The sequence below is a fragment of the Podarcis vaucheri genome (assembly GCF_965113315.1).
Source record: "Podarcis vaucheri genome assembly, chromosome: 11".
NCBI lineage: Eukaryota > Metazoa > Chordata > Lepidosauria > Squamata > Lacertidae > Podarcis > Podarcis vaucheri.
The window spans coordinates 13686299-13707393 of NC_138749.1; the positions used below are offsets into that span (position 1 = coordinate 13686299).

A 21095-nucleotide genomic window follows, 5' to 3' on the forward strand; every position below is an offset into this window, starting at 1 on the left:
AGGGGCGCTTGCTCTCCGAACGCCGGGAAGCCTCACTGGCATGCGCGGTGGCGCCCGGCCTCAGCGATGGAGCATGCGCAGTGGAGCGCTAACGGCGCCATTTTGGGAAGAGGCGGCATTTTTTTTCCCGTTTCAAACGTTTTGCGGGCGGGAGGAGGAGGCGCCGACCGAAGCGGGTAAGCGGCTCTCTCCCTCGGGGCGAAGAGGGTGGGGAGTGGCCAGACACGCGTTATTTATTGCCCGGCGGCGGGTTCACACGCGGTGAGGCGACGCGCGACGGTCCGCGGAAACACGCGTGTCGCGGGTTCAGACGTGCGCGCCCGCATCTTGCGCCCCTCGCGCGAGAAGCGCCCGCTTTCGACCCTCTGAGGAGGATTAAGGGAGATTTCGGGGTGATGGATGTGGGTTCCGAATCCGTACTAGGGCTAGGCCAAAATTGAGCCTCTAGCCTACATCACAGGGCTGTTGTGAGGGTGACATTGGGAGGTGGAGAACCACGTGCAGCATCCCGAGCTCCTTGGGAGATAAAGGCAGCACGTATATAAATGAAATAAAATAGGTAAAATAAGCAGTTATTGGGAAAAAGTAAAAATGTAACAAATAAAATAGTTGCATGCAATAAGCAAAATAAATTATTATTATTATTATTTATTGAATTTATATACCACCCTATACCTGGGGGTCTCAGGGTGGTTCACAGAGTAAAATTGATATAAAACCACAAAATACATAATAAAAATAAAAACAACCCAATAGCCCCCCCTTCCACACACACACACACACACACACAAACACATTTTAAAAGGGCATAGGGATGTAAATCAGATCAGCCAAAGGCCTGGTTAAAAGGGAACGTTTTCGCCAGGCGCCTAAAGGTGTATAATGAAAATAAGTAAAATAAACAGTTATTGGGGGAAAAGAAAAAATGTAATAAATAAAATAGTTATTGGAATTATATGATAGATAAAATAAATAGTTATTGCGAAATTCTTATAAGAAGCAGTCAAGCTTCTTGTGACGCATTAAGGAAGACCTGATTCAGTCCAGCCCATGCCTGCTTTTATTTGTGTTTTTACATACAGTTCAAAAAGAATAAGAATAAAAGGAGAAAAATTTAAACCACGGTAAACCAAGGGGACACAACAGAAAGCGTCTAAGGGCTTCCCTTCCTCTCCTTCTCTGGCGTCTTCTCTTTTCCCTCCCTTCTGCATACAGTGGTACCTCGGTTTACGAACTTATTTTGTTCCCGAAGTCTGTTCTTAAACCAAAGCGTTCTTAAACCAAGGCGTGCTTTCCCATAGCAGCGGGGGACTCAATTTACAAATGGAACACACTCAACAGGAAGCAGAACATGTTCCGCTTCCAAAGCAAAGTTCACAAACCAAAACACCTACTTCTGGGTTTGCCCAATCCAAGTTGTTCATAAACTAAGTTGTTCTTAAATCAAGGTACCACTATATTCCGAGTTGCTTCCAGGTGGGAGGATGGATAGGACCGCAGCCATAAAGTGGTGAACTTTGGTTGGATTCCGGCTGCTTGTACTTACCTAGGAGCAAGTAAAACTTCAGCATAGGTGTGCCTGGGGTTTTGCTGGTGCTGCCTTAGCAGGAGGACCTGCTTGAATAGCATGTCACTCACCTGGGAGGATTAGATTGGATTTGATACATAGGCGCCGACTCCATGGGGCTTGAGGGGGCCCGGGCCCCCTCAAAAAATCGTTTGGGGGGGCTCTGCCCCCCCAATAATCTCCGGCGCCCCTCCAGCAGAGCGCCATCGCCGCCGCTCCCCCAGCCCAAAATGCACAGGGTCGGGCTGCATGCCTCCTGCCCTCCCTCCCGAGCAAAATCTCCACCCAATTTCCTTCAGAGCTGATTAATAGGCGCAGCACGCTCTCCCCTATTCGCTCATGAGGAGGCGCCGCCACTTTATTTGCATATTCATGACCTTATTTATTATTCATGAGCATTCCCGGGGCCCCCCCAATATTTTTTATAAGTCCGCGTCCCTGATTTGATATTTGTGTGCTGCTTCTCCAACAACAAACATTGAATTCAGAGTGCCCGTCTCATAAGAATCCAAACATGTTTTCAGCGTCTGTTTGTCTCGGGAGACAATAGAGAAGTGTGCCTTTGCAGGTGAGGTCAAGCTTGCAGCATGTGCTGTGTCTGTAACGACCGATACAGGTGTTACGGAAAAATCTGGGTGCGGGGTTACTCTGCCACCCAGCTCGTCGGACTAGGTCCGCGGGTCCCTGCGGAAGAAAATGAGCTCAGCCGGACAGGAGCAAACTGCAGAAGATCCAGGTTTATTGCGCAACAGGTTCAAGGCAAGATTGAACAGCGAGAAAGGGGTGACATGAACTTTTGAAATTTCCCTCCATGTCCCAGAATACAGTGCAAAATACATCCCAGTTACATCATGAATACATTAAGAAGAGGTTGGGTTACACAGATTACATCACGAATACATTAGGAAGAGGTTGGGTTATACCGGATTAACATATGGAGGAGGGAGGGGGGAATATGCAGAGCTGGAGATATGCGCAGATAAGCACATCCTGAGAAGACAATGGTCCATGTATGCATAGTGTCACCTGGCATCGCCAGGAGGAAGGGCTTGGCAGAGCGATTTGACCGGATTAGGGTCTTGACACCTTGCTTGAGGGATTATGGAGGACAGGGGAGGTGTCATGGGGTCCTAGAGAAATTGAGCAAATTGGCACGTTGATTTTCTATGAATTTTATAGATTTTAGTCCCTTTTGACATTGACAATTGGAAATAAATGGATATATTGTAGCGAAGAAGGAGGTGAAGAAGACATGCCCCCCCCCTTCCGTATCACAGGAAAGTCATGATTTGCTGCAGCTGGAGCAGATGAAAGTATCCTGTTCTGCTGCTGCAGATGCACCATGGTTTTCTTCTCTCTGCACTCGTCGGTCCTCTGGTCACTGCTGTGGATACACAACTTGGCTGTCTGTCTCCAGGCACTACGATCCTGCAAGGGATTCCCACATGGCGGGGTTAATGTTGCCAGCCTTCATGTCACGCTTGCAGACACACTTTGTAACATAGAGTCAGTCCGCCAACAGGCCTGGCTTCTGAATCCATGACATTTATTAATGCTCAGCGTGGCTGACTCACTGGTTTTCTCACTTGCTGTCATTTTTCAGAAACATGTCTAGCGGTTCCAGGAATCCAATTTGGTGAAATGTGTAATGGCTTGCTTGATTAAAAAAGGCAGCGTCTACTCTCCGGAATCAACTGTTTCTTGTCTTCTGGCAGATTGTAGCCTTCACAATAGTAGTTGCTCCTTGAAATCCCACAGTTCAATTCAGTACAAGGACAGGCTCTATAGGTCTGCATCTCAAGCATTGGAGGCCTATATTGAAGATTTCGATCTCAGCCTTGCGTCGCCAGAAGTAAGACCTGGAAAAATCTGCATTACACAGAGTACTCGTAAAGACCTAAGGTCCTCAGAGGACAGTTTCAAGCTCAAATATGGTATGTGAGTGTTATTCCATTTGTGACAGGCAAAACCTTGGCCTCTGTTAAGGGTCGCTGGAGAGTGGCAGATGATGCACATTTTTTATTGCTTAGCTTACCTAATTTTGATCTTATTTGCATTTCCTATCATAGTGATGCTTAGGCGGCTTCCAGTGAGAGATAAGTGGCAAGTTTGTATATAGGATTAAAGTGAAATATAACACTCCACAAATGAGAAACATTGTAATAACATTAATAACTTTATAACATTGCTTAAGAAAGGGGTCATATTTCTGTTACAGCAGCTACTAGTCATTTCTTTTGTACGTTCATGTTAGATGATATGAATAATGTAGCAGATGATATAACTAGTTAAGACTAACTTTAAGTTTTTTGGTTTAAGCAATGGATGTATTTTTATACTGCTTTTCATACAATTATTGCCTTTTAAAGTGGCTGTCATCAGTAATAAAAGAGAGGGGCTGTCATCATTAGACTTACAAGCTAAAAAGAGAGAGTGGATGGAAAAGGTAGAAGAGGGTGCTCAGTTCTTCAAGGGTAGAACAAAGTGGGCATTTATATCCAGGACAGGTTGATTTTCCCTTGCTGGTGCTCTTGCTTGAATAGCAATTACTTGTTGGTCAGATTGTACTTTCCCCTTGTTTCTGCAATTCAAGAGCAACATGCTTTCAGACAAGGAGAAGGAAGCAAGCTCTTTGCAGCTGCTCCTTCTGTGGTGATGGATGGGACCAGATTGGTCTCTCGCTTGCCTTGATACTATACCGGGGAGGCAGCCTCCCAGTGCTCCTCAGCCACATTGCTGGAGGCAGAAGCCAGTGTTTTCTTCCCTTCTGCTCTACAGTCCCAGTCCCAGCTGGATTTGTATGATCTTTCAGGTGGGAGAGGGGGAAGTGACAACACAGAACTTAGAATTGTAGCCAGAAAGTTTCATGTATGTGGCTTTTAGTTAATGTTAGTGAAGAACTGATCATACAAACTGTGAACAGTTTTGTTGCACATGAGTGATATGTCTGATTAAGCATTTTCATAGGAAGTGGCTGTTTCTATGAGCAAAGATAGCTGCATTTCCTGCATGCACCCCTCAAAGAAGCAGCCGTTCCAACTTCCGTGAGAATTTTAATGGACATTATGTTACTCTTTCAATTAGATCACTCTTGTGTTCAGTTATTAGCACTATCCTGTACAGTACATGTCTTCTCATAACCATTTCCCATAGAGTTCATTGAGCAACCTTAATATATTTCTAGTAAAACTGCACCTTTCTAACATCTTTTTAGCAGGGATGTGGATGGTGCTGTGGGTTAAACCACAGAGCCTAGGACTTGCCGATCAGAAGGTCGGCGGTTCGAATCCCTGCGATGGGTTGAGCTCCCGTTGCTCGGTCCCTGCTCCTGCCAACCTAGCAGTTCGAAAGCACATCGAAGTGCAAGTAGATAAATGGGTACCACTCTGGCAGGAAGGTAAACGCCATTTCCGTGCGCTGCTCTGGTTCGCCAGAAGCGGCTTAGTCATGCTGGCCACATGACCCGGAAGCCTTACGCCGGCTCCCTCGGCCAATAAAGCGAGATGAGCGCCGCAACCCTAGAGTTGGCCACAACTGGACCTAATGGTCAGGGGTCCCTTTACTTTACCTAACATCTTTTAAATGTTGCTGGTTTTGTTTTGTTTTTTACAGTTTTTTAATGTGACATCTCTCTCTCTAATTTCTTGTTTTTCAGCTTTGGAGAAATTTGAGCAGCAAGCCATATTAGGGTCAGTTGTACCCCATCTGAGGAGAAAAAATGTCTATGATACAGATATGCTTAGTCTCACTACTGATGATCTTCTAGCATTCCCTGCAGATGGTTCCTTACCTTTTATCCATGCTGCTGCCTTAAGACCTGTGCCTCAAAGTATCAACCAGAACAGGAAGTCGTTAACAGCATCTGCTTCCTGTGCTCATCAGGCTTCATCCTTTGGCAATGAAAAAGTATCGAATTTTCCTGAAAATCCAGGTTCCCCTTCATATCAGCACTCTAGCAGAAATGTGAACGCACAACACAGATTTCACAGATATGACTCTGGGCATTCTGTGAAGGACAACCTCATGGAAGAAGACAACTCAGAGTCTGTATTTCATAAGAACTATCCAAGGTGGCTTACAAGCCAGAAATCTGACCTAAGTGTTTCAGGGATAAGCAGCATTCCCAGTTTCAAGTATCCAGTCTGGCTGAAGAGTCATAATCTCTTGCCGGAGTCAAGCAATGAAAGTTCTACCTGGGCACCAGGTGGAGAGGACGGTACCACATTTTTGGAAAATAGCAAGACACTGATGAGGAGTCAAAATGATGTGGAAAGGTCAAACCATCCTGGACGTTCTGGACATAATGATTTGTTGGACCAACAACATGAGCATGAAGTTCAGAGAAACTGCCACTATGATGTTCCAAGTGCCTATTTCACACCTCAGAGTTTAAAACATAGGCATTCATTTGCAGGTAACTCACAGGTGCACTTCATTTGGTCGTCAACAAGTTTTTGAAGCATGTGGTGATCATGAATCCAGACTGTTTCTTACATGTTTTCGTAGAGAGTAAAACAACTTTCTGCTACCCTTATACCCATTGGCCTGATGCAGAAACAATACAGTGGTACCTCGGGTTACATTCACTTCAGGTCACATACGCTTCAGGTTAAAGACTCCGCTAACCCAGAACCCTTGGCACCTTGGGTTAAGAACTTTGCTTGGTACCTTGGGTTAAGAACTTTGCTTCAGGATGAGAACAGAAATCGTGCTCTGGCGGCGCAGCAGCAGCAGGAGGCCCCACTAGCTAAAGTGGTGCTTCAGGTTAAGAACAGTTTCAGGTTAAGAACGGACCTCCGGAACGAATTAAGTACTTAACCTGAGGTCCCACTGTACTTCCCAATTCCTAGCCGTGGTTGGGTGTCAGTAGTGTAAGCTCACATACTCCTCCTGACTTCCATTATAATACCTGAATTAACCACAGTTAGCATATGGTGTAGCCTGTGTTTTCATTAACCATAGTTAGCACCAAACCACAGTTTAAAACTATGATTTTAAGTGGATCTCTAAATGGTGGTTTAGAAATAATCAGAACTTAAAACAGCAGCAGAGATTATGATAGAAACTAATAAAAGCTAAGCATTTAAAAACTTGGGCAAACTGCATGGTTTTAGCTTGTTTTTCATAATGAAGTATTCTGTAATAAATCCATTTTAATGGAATAGCAATGCTTTTTATGAATGAGTTTCTACTGTTGACTGTTTTCTTGTTGGGAGTACTTTTAATCTTATTTGATCTATAAGTTTTATCTGTAAGCTGCCCAGAGTTTGATTTTTATCACAGAAAGCATGATACAGTGTAAGTCAGCAAGAGAAACGTTGCAAATTCTGACATGCCATTCTGAAATTGGAGGAGCAGCCAGTATTTTCTAATTGGCTATGGCTAGACTCACTTACTTTGTCAATTAGATGGGTCAGTCTAATTGAAAAAGGCCTCTTAAGTATATTCATAACACCATTCCGGGTCTTGAGGTCTGTGACATTTTTGTGCCACTGTCAAATGCATACAAGAACAGCAGCCATTCATGACAGCAGTAATTAGTATGGCTGCTGTTGCCAGTGATCACTGTTCTTATCTTCTATACATTTGACCTAATATAAGAACAGTGACCATTCATAACAGCAGTCTCACTAATTACTGATGTTATGAATGGACACGGTCTTCATCTTGTATACATTTGTCCTTTGCATAACTGTCAAAGGCCTACTGGATTCCACTTATTTCATGGCCTTTGGTCCTGCTGTTTACATTTTCTCTCTCTTACCCAGTGTTTGTCTCTGTCTGCCAAATAAGGATAACATTTCACACACGCCTAACCCTGCTTCCTTGTAAGCCCCATTTAAATCAATATGACTTACTCCTGAAGAGACATAGTTATGAATGGACTGTGCCCTTACTTTAACGCAGTATACTTCTTTTTATTGTAGCAGATCTTCTCAACACAAAACTGTTATAACTTTAGATACGCGTGTTTCTTTTGATTAACATGCAGTACAGTCATACCTTGGTTGACGAACAGAATCTGTTCTGGAAGTCCGTTCAACTTCCAAAACGTTCACAAACCAAGGTGCAGCTTCCGATTGGCTGATTGGCCCCAGAAACAATGCCAACAGCCGAAATGGATATTCGGGTTCCAAAGAAAGCTCACAAACCGGAACACTCACTTCTTGGTTTGCGGCGTTTGGGAGCCAAAACGTTCGACTTGCAAGGCGTTCGTCAACCAAGGTACAACTGTATACACAAGATGTGAATTCAAGGTGACTTGCGTTTAATTGTTATTTTCAATAAATGATTTCAGATGAGGGTACTAATCTAATACTTAAGAAGACAAGAGGGACTCAGGAGACTTCTGCTGACGAATTAACCAATGCGCTGAAAAATGATGGCAGCCCTTGTACAGTGGATATGTTAGAAGCTGAAAGATCATGGGATAATGTTCCTATTGGTTTGTGAGTAAACAAGACATACACATAGCTTTGTTATGAAAGCATAGCAGGGATATATCAGTTTAACATTCAAGACTATGGTTACTGCACCATCTTAGTTTGTACAGCAGACTTCCAACCGGCCTGAGCATGAGCAGTACATAGGAACAGTCTTCTGCAATGAACTCCTGGTATTTTTTCAGAGAAATTAATAAGTGCTGGATCAGGCTAGTGACCCATCTAACCTGACATCCAGTTTCCCACAGTGACTAAATGCCTACAGAAAGCCCATATTCAGACCAGTGTTAAAAGCTGATCGCCAAATGGAACCTTAAACCTGGGTTATGGTAGCCACAATGGAATGTCTAGGTGCCTTTTCTGCTGTGATTTTTTTTTTAAAGTATTATTAATTTCATTTCTAAACCACTTTATATTTTAAAGGGGAAAAAAATCTCAAAGCTGCTTACAACACATTAAAACATAAAACAATCCAGAATAAAATAAACTCAAGCTTCAAGGAAAATATTCCAGATCCTTCTCTAAGTAACATTTTGCTTTCCTCATATTTATTTACCTATTTAATTTATAGAGCTGCCCCATAGCAGAAGTATTCTAGGAAGCCGGTGGTTAGAGTGTTACCCTAGGACCTGGGAGAGCAGAGTTCAAATCCTCACTCAGTCATGAAGCTCACTGGATGACCGTGAGCCAGTCTCTGAACCTACCTCACAGAGTCGTTGTAGGGACTAACTGAGAAGGGAGGTGAACCATGTACTCTTTGGAGGAAAAGGTGGGATATAAATGCAATAAATAGCTCTTCTTACCTGCTTAAGCAAGCTGAAGGGCTAGCCAAATGGAGATTGGCACCCTGGCATCCAGAGACTTCCATGTGGTCGCAATTGGACCCACGCTAGTCGCAAAATGTGCCTGGAGCCTGGGGGATTTCTAACACTGATTCAGACACTTAACTGCCTCAGACATTGGAGATAGTAAAAAGGTGTCATGACTAGTTGCCATTGGTAGACATAACCTTCATGAATTTGTCTGTTGCCGTTGGGGTTAGTGGCAATCTTGATATCCTTGTGGCAGCAAATTCCATAAATTAATGATGCAATGTGTGAAGAAGTAATGCTTCCTTTTGTTCGTCCTACAGGAAGCCCATATTCAGACCAGTGTTAGAAACTCAGATATCTAAGCTGATCGCCAAATGGAACCTTAAACCTGGGTTATGGTAGCCACAATGGAATGTCTAGGTGCCTTTTCTGCAGTCTCCCATCATTCAGTTTTCTCATATGACCCTGGATTCTAGTACAGTTGTACTTTGGAAGTCGAACGGAATCCGTTCCGGAAGTCCATTCGACTTCCAAAACATTCGGAAATCAAACCACAGCTTCTGATTGGCTGCAGGAAGCTCCTGCAGCCAATCGGAAGCCTCAGAAGCCCCGTCAGATGTTCGGCTTCCCAAAAAAAGTTTGAAAACCGGAACACTCACTTCCTGGTTTTGATCATTTGGGAGCCGAAACGTACCAAGGTACGGCTGTACTAAAGAGGGCTGCTGAGTTATTGCTATGGGAACCCGGCTAACTGCAAGTGGCACTGCTTTCCTTTCTGCCAGCTGGCATGATGCCCATGATCTGGTTCTGATGGGTTAGGATTCTAGTTGGCATGGTCTATATTTTCAATTACTCTTAGCCACACTTTTGAAAGTGTTAGAAGGACACCAGCCATGTTTCTGGCTTATGCCTCTTGAGAGGGAACTGTGGTCAGGATGCTCAAGGATTGGTTTGAAATAAATGAAGAAAAGGGAAGTTGCATTTGCAGTATGCTTGAGAATTTCCAGAGAGCTGCTTATAAAGGAATAATAATAATAATAATACCTTTATTGTCAACCTGTGTACAATGAAATTAAACGAACCTCACCCACCCCCAAACACTCAATTGCTTATCGAACAACACACCACCTTGCAAGTCAATTTTGCTGTGTTATTTTTCATTCAACAGCCTAACAGCCCACGGATAGAAGCTATTTTTAGCCTGTTGGTACAGCTGATTATACTTCTATATCTCCTGCCTGAGGGTAGAACATTAAAGAGGTGGTGGCCGGGGTGTGAGTCATCCCTGAGAATTTTTCTCGCTCACCTAAGGCAACGATCCCTTGCGATATCATCTAGCGGACTCAAGGGACAGCCCATGATATCATGTGCTTTATTCACCACCCGCTGTAGAGACTTTCTGTCTGTGGCTGTCGAGGCAGCATACCACACTGTGATACAATATGAAAGGACACTTTCTATTGTGGACTGATAAAAGGAGTTCATCAGTTGTTGTTTAACATTATTCTTTCGCAAGACCATGAGGAAATGGAGTTTTTGTTGGGCCTTTCTGAGAACCGAAGTTATGTTGATTTTCCAAGTGAGGTCCTCACTAAGGTAAACTCCCAGGAATTTAAATGAGGAGACTCTCTCCATACAGCCCCCCAAGATAGACAACGGGGCAGGTTCCCCTCTCCCTCTGGAAGTCCATCATCATCTCCTTTGTCTTACTCATAGTTAGGTGTAAGTTATTCTCTAAGCATCATGTTGATACTTATTGAACCTCCCCCCGTACGCTGTTTCATCTCCGCCTGCAATTAGGCCCATTATGGTAGTATCTGCAAGCTTAATAATTACTGTGGATGGAGCAGATGATATGCAGTCATATGTGTACAATGAGTACAGGTAGGGACTTAGCACACATCCCTGGTGGGTGTCAGTGCTAAGCTTCAGGGAGGTAGATGTAACAGTCCCAATCCTCACTGTTTGTGTCCGATCCCTCAAAAAGTCTTTAATCCAGTCACAGATGGTAGAAGAAAGGTCCAGATCCCTCAGCTTTTTAATAAAAATGTCTGGGAGGATGTTATTAAAAGCTGAGCTATAATCAATAAACAACATTCTATGCTATGGAAAAGCTGTTTTGTTAAGTGTATTTTAAAAAAAATCAGCCATTTAACTCTGCTTACAGAAACAGAAACATCACTAAATTATAACACCCACAGAATATTAATGCTCATTGATACCAATGTTGTTATACTATCTGACTTTCAGGACTGTTTTTGACTGAAAAAGTCTCCCACTGGTTTGTATACAGCTATGCTAAAATATTTTTGAGAATAAAAAACTATTTCAGACAAGACATTAAACTCCAGATATCTGTCTACAGGAAAACTCCAGTACCTGTGTGTTGTGAGGAGGAGACCTTTCCGCAAAACCCCAAAGCAGGCATTGTTAATGAATTTTTGGAAGATTGCTTAAAGAACGTTGGGCAGGTATGTTAAAGTGAAGCTTGAGTGAAGATCATTGTTGGCATCCATCTGTCTCGAGAGACAATGGAGTGTGCCATCCAGGGGTTCTTTATCTTTAACCTATAACATATAGTACTAAAATGGAAAAACAGCCCTCCCGAGCACATTCCTAAAGAAACTTATGAAATCCTTTTAATATAGATCTGGAGCTAAGGTGGAAAATTGCTACTTAAATCACAATCCTGAACTTCACAGGGGAGGATAACTTTTTCAGCTGCTGTATTGAGTTCAATGTCCTTTGATTACAATATATTTCTTTAGTTCCAGGAGGACACATTCTCTGGAGGGAATCATCATGGCCCTGTGGAAGCTTTGAAGCTAATGCTGTTTAATCTTCAAGCAGTTCAGCACAGCTTTAACCAGAACAAAACTGCTGGACAAAAAGAGGAATTGAAGAAAGTAAGTTCTTCCGTTTTGAATGAGACTCCCCTTGCTGTTTAATTATTTTCTATATTTTTACCCCCTCTCTTGAAAAGACTGACTGAAAAATTGAGGCATAACTATCTAAATTCAAAATGACCTGGAAATAAAACCACATGCAGAAATGTTTAGCGTACAAAGCCTCTTAGACGACTGGTGATTCTGTTTTGATGGAGATGGAGAACTGTAGGGCAAAACTTGATCTGGTAAATGACTGAGAAGGATTGTAAAGAACTTGCCATGCTAAAATTGCTATATACAATGCCATTGCATGTGAGCTTTATTTTATTTTATTTAAAAAGCATACACAAAAACCTACCACTGCGCCTGTAAACATGAACCTGGGGAATTTAAACAGTGGCCCTTGATGCTACTTGCCTGAGCCAAGCAGTTAGATAATAGAAATATATTACTATAAGTATGTGTATAAGTGCTCATCATCCTTCACATACACTATTTCATTTATTCTTGGCAACAACTGTTTAAGTAGGCCAGTATTATCATTATCTTCAGTGGCACTTTACGAAAAATAAGAATCCAAGTATCTGCCCTAAGCGTATTGTCAGGGAACTGACATCAGAGGCACGGGAGAAGGAGAGGGTCTCTGATTCTGCAGGAGAAGGTCCCAGCGCTAGGGGGAGACTCAGCTGGGAAGAAGGGGAAGAGAATGAGTGTAACACCAGGGATCCAGGAGAGCAACGGGACAGGGAGGTGCAGGGGCTCCAGGACTCTTCGTTGGAAGTTAGTGAGGAGAGCCCAAGCACCCCGCTGCCCATGCCCACCCTGCGCAGGAGACTCCCGCGCAGTGAGAGGCGGAGACGATTGGGCGTCAAACAACTCTTATGTTGGCAACGCTTTAAGAAACGCCCACAGACAGATTCTACGAGTGACTAAGGGCAGCCACGCTGAGATGGGCTGTGCAGTCCGGAGGGTTTAACCAGGCAATCTAATGCTCAAACGGGGCAGGATTACGCACGAGTAACTCCCAACCACTACACGTATACAGTCTAAAATCTGATTCAGAGAACGGTGCGGAAAGTGTAGCAGGGATAAAATGGGACAAAAAACCATGTTGTTTCAGTTGCGTATTCTTTATGGAGCACAGAGATTGTGTAAAAGCAGAAAAGTTTGGATTTAATGAGAGATTTGAAGTAAGAGAGGTGGTTTGTTGTTATGGGTGGGCACTAAGGCACCAAGTGAGTTCATGGCCAAAATCAAAATCCAGCTTTGGGCACAACTCCCATTCCTTCTGTAACTGTTAATATTTGCTGCTGAATTTACAGTTAAAAATGATGTGCTATTTTGCACAATGGCTTATATACAGGTTGTTTGCCGCCTCGAGCCACAAATTGTAGGAAAGGCAGGATTAAAGAACCTTGAATGAATACATAAGCCCAAGTACATGTAACCAGCTTAAAGCTGTTCCCCTCCCTTCTGCAAACATTGTTTGTGCTGCCGCTGACCAGGTGTGATTTGAGCCAGGGACTTCATGGCTCACAGTGTTAGCAACTACATTTCACCAACACTGCAGCAGGTTTTAAGTAAAAAGATACGAAAAGCCCTGTTGGATCAGGCCCGTGGTCTATCCAGTTTGACAACCTGGTCTTACAGTGGCCAACCAGAAGCCTTTGGGAAGCCCAAAACAACAACAGCAAGGCTGATACTGTATTTTTCTTTTAAAACTTATACCTATTTTTTCTGTGCTGTACCAGTGATAGTATATACTTGTGAGCCCCACTTTCTGAATACATTCTCAGAAAATAGTTCGCTAGGCAAGTGTTTGCATAACAAGCTCATGCTTTCCATTAATTCCTATGGGAGCATTTCTAATCCGTGGTGTCTCTAATTTGCCTCCCTCCCTGATTTCTGCCTAAAACTTCTGCAGCCAATCAGCAAAAGCCAAACAAAGAGAAAAGCGATATGTCTTATCTCACCTGTTCCCTGATTTGTCTGATTTCTCTTCCTCCGTCCATGGTTTCTGCCTAAAATGGCTGCCACCGACCAGCAAAACACAAGAAAGGAAGTGGACAAACTCTGGCTGTTTGCAGTTATCTGAATCAGCCATTTGTGTAGCAACATTTGGGTATAATTATTTGCATTTGGATAACAAGCATTCCAATAGAGGGACCTGTGTTCAGTATATTGCTTGGGATTCTGCTTATATTCTGATAAAACAGTTATGCTTATTTGCTTATTCATAGGAAATTTTTCTCTGTACCTTCCAAGAGAGAAAGAAAGAATGTTCAGACAGAAATGTGTCCTTGAGCGATGCTGCTAAGCAAACCTTGCTTCTTTTTCAGACTTTTTTAGATGAAGATGTGGAATTTAAACTGAATGATCATGATATCATCCCTGTAAAATCACTTCAGAGGTAAGCAGGCTGAGATCCCCAGATCTAAGTCTTGGCCCCAAACCCAATTACACAAATTAGTTCCAAATTAATACAATTTTGTTAAGAGGGCTCCCTTGCACCATTCTTGATGAATCCTTATGATCTAATATTACTGCATGTCATATTCTTATTTATTTCTATTACGTTCCATTTTTCAAAATTATCACATAATTAACAGCTTAATGATTTCTATTCGTGTTACTTTATTATTCAACTTCCAAAAAAAGAGCTTCAAGTGAGGAACCATAGCTTTTTCCTTTTCATCCTGTATGTGCCACATTCAAAAGTCAGTTGTTAGTCTCTTGGCCTTATATGCCTCTTTGATGTTTTCCATTTTCCTGTGGCATTTGGGGCTATCTCCTTACTCCCACTGCTGTTGTATTCCAACCTAGTTGGGGCGGAGCTGCAACTTCAAGGTTAAACCCTCTTCTTTCTCTGGCTCAGCTCCTTCCTATAATACTCAAGCAGTTCCAAATCGACCACAGCAGATTCCTCCCTTCCACTGGCAGCAAATTAACAAGTTCTAGACATTCCCCATTTCTTCCTCCTGCTGGGAAGGGAGGGGAAAGGGGGTGCCATTCCTCTTCCAACATCCCAAAAGCCCTCACGCTGCTTTCCTTTCACTGCTACTATACCATTTTTCTTATTTTAAAAAAGGTTATATCTCAACATCTCTATGATTTCTTTCAGTCTTTTTTTGGCGGGGGTGTAGGCTCTAACTCCCAGCAGCACCCTTCCAAACAAAGCAACCAGGCTCCCCTCCCCCTTTACTCCTTTCAAGCCGCACTCAGCTTTACATCTTCTTTTTCTCAGACTAGAGAACTGGGCCAAAACAAACAAGATGAATTTTAACAGGGAGAAATGTAAAGTATTGCACTTGGGCAAAAAAAATGAGAGGCACAAATACAAGATGGGTGACACCTGGCTTGAGAGCAGTACATGTGAAAAGGATCTAGGAGTCTTGGTTGACCACAAACTTGACATGAGCCAACAGTGTGACACGGCAGCTAAAAAAGCCAATGCAATTCTGGGCTGCATCAATAGGAGTATAGCATCTAGATCAAGGGAAGTAATAGTGCCACTGTATTCTGCTCTGGTCAGACCTCACCTGGAGTACTGTGTCTAGTTCTGGGCACCACAGTTCAAGAAGGAGACTGACAAACTGGAACGTGTCCAGAGGAGGGCAACCAAAATGGTCAAAGGCCTAGAAACGATGCCTTATGAGGAACGGCTAAGGGAGCTGGGCATGTTTAGCCTGGAGAAGAGGAGGTTAAGGGGTGATATGATAGCCATGTTCAAATATATAAAAGGATGTCACATAGAGGAGGGAGAAAGGTTGTTTTCTGCTGCTCCAGAGAAGCGGACACGGAGCAATGGATCCAAACTACAAGAAAGAAGATTCCACCTAAACATTAGGAAGAACTTCCTGACAGTAAGATCTGTTCGACAGTGGAATTTGCTGCCAAGGAGTGTGGTGGAGTCTCCTACTTTGGAGGTCTTTAAGCAGAGGCTTGACAACCATATGTCAGGAGTGCTCTGATGGTGTTTCCTGCTTGGCAGGGGGTTGGACTCGATGGCCCTTGTGGTCTCTTCCAACTCTATGATTCTATGATTCTAAATTTCAGTGTGACATCGTACATCAAACCATCCTCACATGTAAAATTCAATATTAGGAGAGGGTTGCCGAATCATGTGTAAAAACTTCCATAAAATATAGCAGAGAGCCCCACTCTCCTCCATCCACCTCCAGCATAAGATAGAATCTTCTCCCAATTTCAAACCTCAGTTCCATGCAGCTGATTGTTCGTAGTTATAATGCCCATTTCTTCCGATGCTCACCTATCCTTAATGCCAATTAAAACCCAGTTATAAGGAGAACCTCTGCATCCAGTGGTGATTTGGGGGTGGGGGTTCGCATCAGGCTGTAAGTGCATAGTACCCATCTCCTCCACCTGTCCCCACGCAATTGAGGTGATGACTGGTTGCCAATACCTCCTGTACCCCGAGAAGCTTATAGGGGATTGTTTAACCCTTCCATCCCCTTTTTTCAGCCTGTGCCTCTCTCCGATGTTGAGAGAGCCATCGCCATGGGGCGGGACAGGAACTGGAAGCCTGGTTTGAATGGTTTTCTCTTCCCCACCTGCACCCTATTCATGAGGAAGGAACATAAAGGAAAACTGGGCTTCTTCAAGCTTGAGCCTTTGTCACAGCTTTTACAAGCTGCAACAGGGCTGCCTTCTTAGAGAATTATAAAGTTGTGAGCTGGGACTTCCTTTCCATCCATCCATCATCGGCTTTCTTATTTTCTGAATCGTGCTGTGCACTAATTATTTATTTCTGAGCAATACTGTTAAATCTGGGCTGGGTATGGTATAACGTAACAGGTTGAAAGCAAGCTTATCTGAAAGTGTAGCCCACTCATATAGCCTTAACTTACTCCATTGCGGAGTAAAAGAAACACATTGAAGTTTGGGGGCCTCAGCTTAGGTCTATCACGGCCTGCTTATAGGTTTTCTGGAGGCATCTGGCCACCGCCAAAAGCAGGATGCTGGGGTAGACGGATCTTTTGGGCTGATATAACAGGGATCCTATGCATTAAAAGAGAGCCAGCAGATCACTAAAGCCTTGGTTCAACACATCGTTAATGGGCTGATCTGATGTGCTCTGAGAAACCGAAGGAAGAACAGCCTCGGTCCTGTATATCTGAAGGAGCGTCTCCACCCCCATCGTTCAGCCTGGACACTGAGATCTAGCTCCGAGGGCCTTCTGGTGGTTCCCTCATTGCGAGAAGTGAGGTTACAGGGAACCAGACAGAGGGCCTTCTCAGTAGTGGTGCCCACCCTGTGGAACGCCCTCCCTTCAGATGTGAAGGAAATAAGCAGCTATCTTATCTTTAAAAGACATCTGAAGGAAGCCCTGTTTAGGGAAGTTTTAATATTTAATGCTGTATTGTTTTAACACTCGATTGGGAGCCGCCGAGAGTGGCTGGGGAAACTCAGCCAGATGGGCGGGGTTATAAATAATAAATTATTATTATTATTATTATTATTATTATTATTATTATTATTAAACACTATTATGCACAGAGATTGATGCTCATACATCTGTTTTGCTTTGTTTATAGGGCTTTACATCATTTATCTCGACTTAAAGGTCTGGTTGATGATCCAAGTGGCGGAGAATAACCAAAAAACAGTTATCAAGACACGAAGCATACATTGTCATAAATCTGTGAACTGGGGGAAATTCCTAGGGCAGTCTCTTAATCAAGACCTGGACATTCATGGGATAAATACTTCTCAAACTAGAGCGTATGCCTACCACTTCAGCTCAACTGTGTTTTGATGGATGTTCTCTATTGAAATTTTTTTGACTTTTCAAAAACTTGCACAAGTTCATTGAATGGGCACTGAGTGGAATTTGGGGCTCCCCTCTTCTTCTTCACTCCCACAGGCGACTGGCTTCATCCATGCTGTATGCCATAAGAAGCCTTTGCAAGCCCCCTGCGTTCCGTGCAGCATGAGTTGCTTGGGGAAAGCCAGCTCTAAAACCTTGCTTGAATTCTCAGGTTTCACTGTTCTCTAGCACAACAGAGACAAGGACCAAAGGATTAAGTGTCACCCACAGGCTATCAAAGCTAACCTTGGGAACGCAGGAAATCAAGATCATCAAACGAGAACGTCGCAACAGCCTTATTGCAGAAATTGCTTTTTGTTTGTCGATTCACTGTGTTTACACAGGTGGGAGGGTGATCTTCAGAATACAAGCTGCTTTCCTTTCACTTCTAATCATGCTTGGCATCATAGGATTAAATTTCAGCATAGTAAAAAACATACTGGAGGTTTCTAGGATGGCACATTCTGGGAAACCATAATAGTCAAGCTGTGATGTCTCCCGCTTTCTGCCTGGAAGTGCTATGCTATAGGCTTGGGGAACTATGATGAAATCCAGGAGTTTTCATAGAAATGTGTATTACAGCTCTTGTTTTTGAGAATGAGGGCAGTTAAAAATGTAAGTTCTCACAGAGTATACCCATATGAAGCGGCTCAAACACCTTTAAAAGTGCCTTTTGCCACATAGGTTGGAATATCATTTGTTGCTCCAAGACTGTTGGAATGTTTTTTTTAAAATATATAAAGATTGATGCAGCTGGTGCCAGACACTTGGCTATATTTTCAGCTAATGTTACCATCCCTAATCCTTAGTCTTGAATAAAAAATGCCTCTCTTTCAGTGCAACCCTAAGCATGCCTATTCTGCTGTCTACCATAATGAACTTGGTCTGTTGGGCTTGTGGAGTTTAGCCTGTGATGGAATTTTGATGCCCAAATTTCTAGCTCTTGCTCTCATGAATGAAGGACATTCTTCATCTAACTTTTGAGATACTTGGGTGATGGATACTGTGGGTTCCAGGTTGTGTTTGGGGCTGCAGCCAAGAGGTGCTTCCCAAACAAAAAACGTGTGTGCTGTTTTTGGAAACCAGTTTGAGTTGCCTGTTTATAAAGCAAAACAAAAAAACCCCTGCTCTTTTATATTCTGAAGGAGTATATGAATTGTCCTTAAGTTGGATCAGACACCTGAGCATCAGCTGAACAATATTTTGTGTGCTTTTTCAAATCTGGGGTGGGCGGGCTTTGAGAAGACAGGACACATCAATAAGATGTTCAACATGCTAAATAAAAGTTTTGCTTATCTACCACCAGGCTTGGTTTAGAAGCCTTCCTGGTATGTTGCATTAATGGATCCTTTCTCTGATCCAATAGAGCACTAGGCAAGGGGAGAAGGTTTTCCCACAAAATCTGCAGGGAATATAATTACATGCAGCAAGTTCCTTTTGTCTTAATTTCCATAGCCAGCATATTGATTATATAATTTATATATCCAAAGTATTTTTACCTCGGCCTTCAGCCAGAAAGGTTCATATAGTGATTTACATAAATTCAGCAAAACCCAGACAGTTTCTGCCTCCAGGTTTACTATCTAAAATCCATGATACGAAAGGAAAACGAGATGAGGAGGGCAGAGAAAAACTGGCACTAGTTCTTAAAATTATTTAAAAGTTCTTACAGTGACTAACGGGAATGGAAACTGTTCAAGGTGAGGAGTAGCTGAATGGAGTTGGCCTCTCAGCAGAACTGATAGTGTGGGCTTCACTTCCTATCTCTCCCTCTTCAGCAGCCTGATGGAATGGCTGTTGGCAGCAGAGGGAGCCGGGACCCAGCTGGAGCTAGTTTCTCAGGATAGTCAATGGAGTGCCCCTGCTTCACCTCCCCCTCTGCAATGAATTAAGAATGGAGGCTGTGTCTAAGCAGAAATATTGTTAGTGCTATTCAAATTCTGAATCATTAGGAATTCACGGCAGCAGACATCGTTGTTTTATTTGTGGAAACAATATTTGTGCCAAATTAACCAAACTACTGGTAATTCATAAAGCAGTGATCCAGTCCACAGCATAGTGTGAGGTTTCCATGTGACAACAGAAATCTTCTGTCTGGGTTCCTGTCCGCATCATTCCCTACTGCATTTAAAGGCCATTAGTGTCTAGGGACTTTTTTCTGCAGGGTTCCCCCCATCCGGTGGTTCAAATCCCTGTGACAGGGTGAGCTCCTGTTGCTCAGTCCCAGCTCCTGCCAACCTAGCAGTTTGAAAGCATGCCAAAAAGTGCAAGTAGATAAATAGGTACCACTCCGGCGGGAAGGTAAACAGTGTTTCCATGCGCTGCTCTGGTTTCAGTGTTCCTTTGCACCAGAAGCTGCTTAGTCACGCTGGCCGCATGATCTGGAAAAACTGTCTGCAGACAAACGCTGGCTCCCTCGGCCTGTAAAGCAAGATGAGCGCCGCAACCCCAGAGTCGTCTGCGACTGGCCTTAACTGCCAGGGGTCTTTTACCTTTACATTTTTTAGTGTCTCAGGACATTTTTCTGCAGGGTTTCCCCCATCCTGTACATGTACTTTCCCACCCATCTCACTTTAAATTAGGGCTGTCAATCAAGTGAAATAATTTTCAGTTGATTGCTTGGCTAAAAGATGGTTACTCAGTTCAGTTTGGTTAGCATATTACCAAATCTTCATTGGTTTGATAGAGCATACAATTTCACAAAAGCTACACGTCCAGTTAGGCTGACGCCAGAATCAAGATAAGCTTGATTTCAGCAAGCATGCCCATGTGCTCAGGAATCAGGATCTTGTGCTCAGCCCACATTGCTGCAGCTGGTCACATGCTGGTTTTGTTAGTGTAGGTTTCAACATCAATGTGTGGACATCCCCAGGGGTGTTTCCTTCAATGTGACCAAAACGGACCAGACCAGTAGCATGGACCCCCTCCTGTGGTAATCGTGGGAAACACCCTTTGCCCCATTAACATAAAATGAGGATTCATGAGCGTTAGTTAAGTTGCATTAACTACAATGTAAACCAGAAGGAAGAAATGGATTTGAAACTGTGTAACTGAAACAAACCAGTTCCTAATTTTGGACATGTTTTTATTTGTTATATAGACACACACGTTCAAATTAAATAAGCCAGAAGCTTAGAAATGGTGATGTGAATTTTAATCTGCTTTAGTATCTTAAATTTTAAAGTATCCTATTTTCTCCTCCCAATATTTCCTTGTTCTCATCTTTTTGTAAACCGCTTTGAGTTTACGATGGTACCTCGGGTTAAGAGAGCGTAATTCATTCTGGATGTCCGTTCTTAACCTGAAGCTGTTCTTAACCTGAGGTACCACTTTAGCTAATGGGACCTCTGCTGCTGCCACACGATTTCTGTTCTCATCCTGAGTCTGTAACCTGAAGCGTCTGTAACCTGAGGTATATATTTTATTAGATGAATAAATAAAATAGTACCTGAAATCACACAAATTAATCAGGCTCGCTCTCCACTCTTGTATATGTGTGTGTGTGTGTGTGTGTACACACACACACACACACACACACTGTTTAGTTGACAGCACAAA

The 21095-nt window shown here is 43.1% G+C and overlaps 1 protein-coding gene across 3 annotated transcripts; it reads left to right on the forward strand.

Moving 5' to 3' along the window:
• The first annotated feature begins 24 nt into the window (after positions 1 to 24).
• LOC309542944 (lung adenoma susceptibility protein 2) lies at positions 25 to 18839 on the forward strand. Of its 3 annotated transcripts, none has more exons than XM_082242043.1 (8): positions 39 to 176; positions 3171 to 3501; positions 5223 to 5981; positions 7866 to 8016; positions 11188 to 11293; positions 11591 to 11728; positions 14050 to 14120; positions 17266 to 18839. In XM_082242043.1, the coding sequence occupies exons 2-8, from the start codon at positions 3216 to 3218 to the stop codon at positions 17324 to 17326; spliced, it is 1572 nt and encodes a 523-aa protein (XP_082098169.1). In that variant the 5' UTR covers positions 39 to 176; positions 3171 to 3215; the 3' UTR covers positions 17327 to 18839. The 3 variants fall into 3 exon arrangements, with proteins under 3 accessions (XP_082098171.1, XP_082098169.1, XP_082098170.1); XM_082242044.1 differs by having other exon boundaries at positions 11597 to 11728; XM_082242045.1 differs by lacking the exon at positions 3171 to 3501 and having other exon boundaries at positions 25 to 176.
• Positions 18840 to 21095: the final 2256 nt, after the last annotated feature.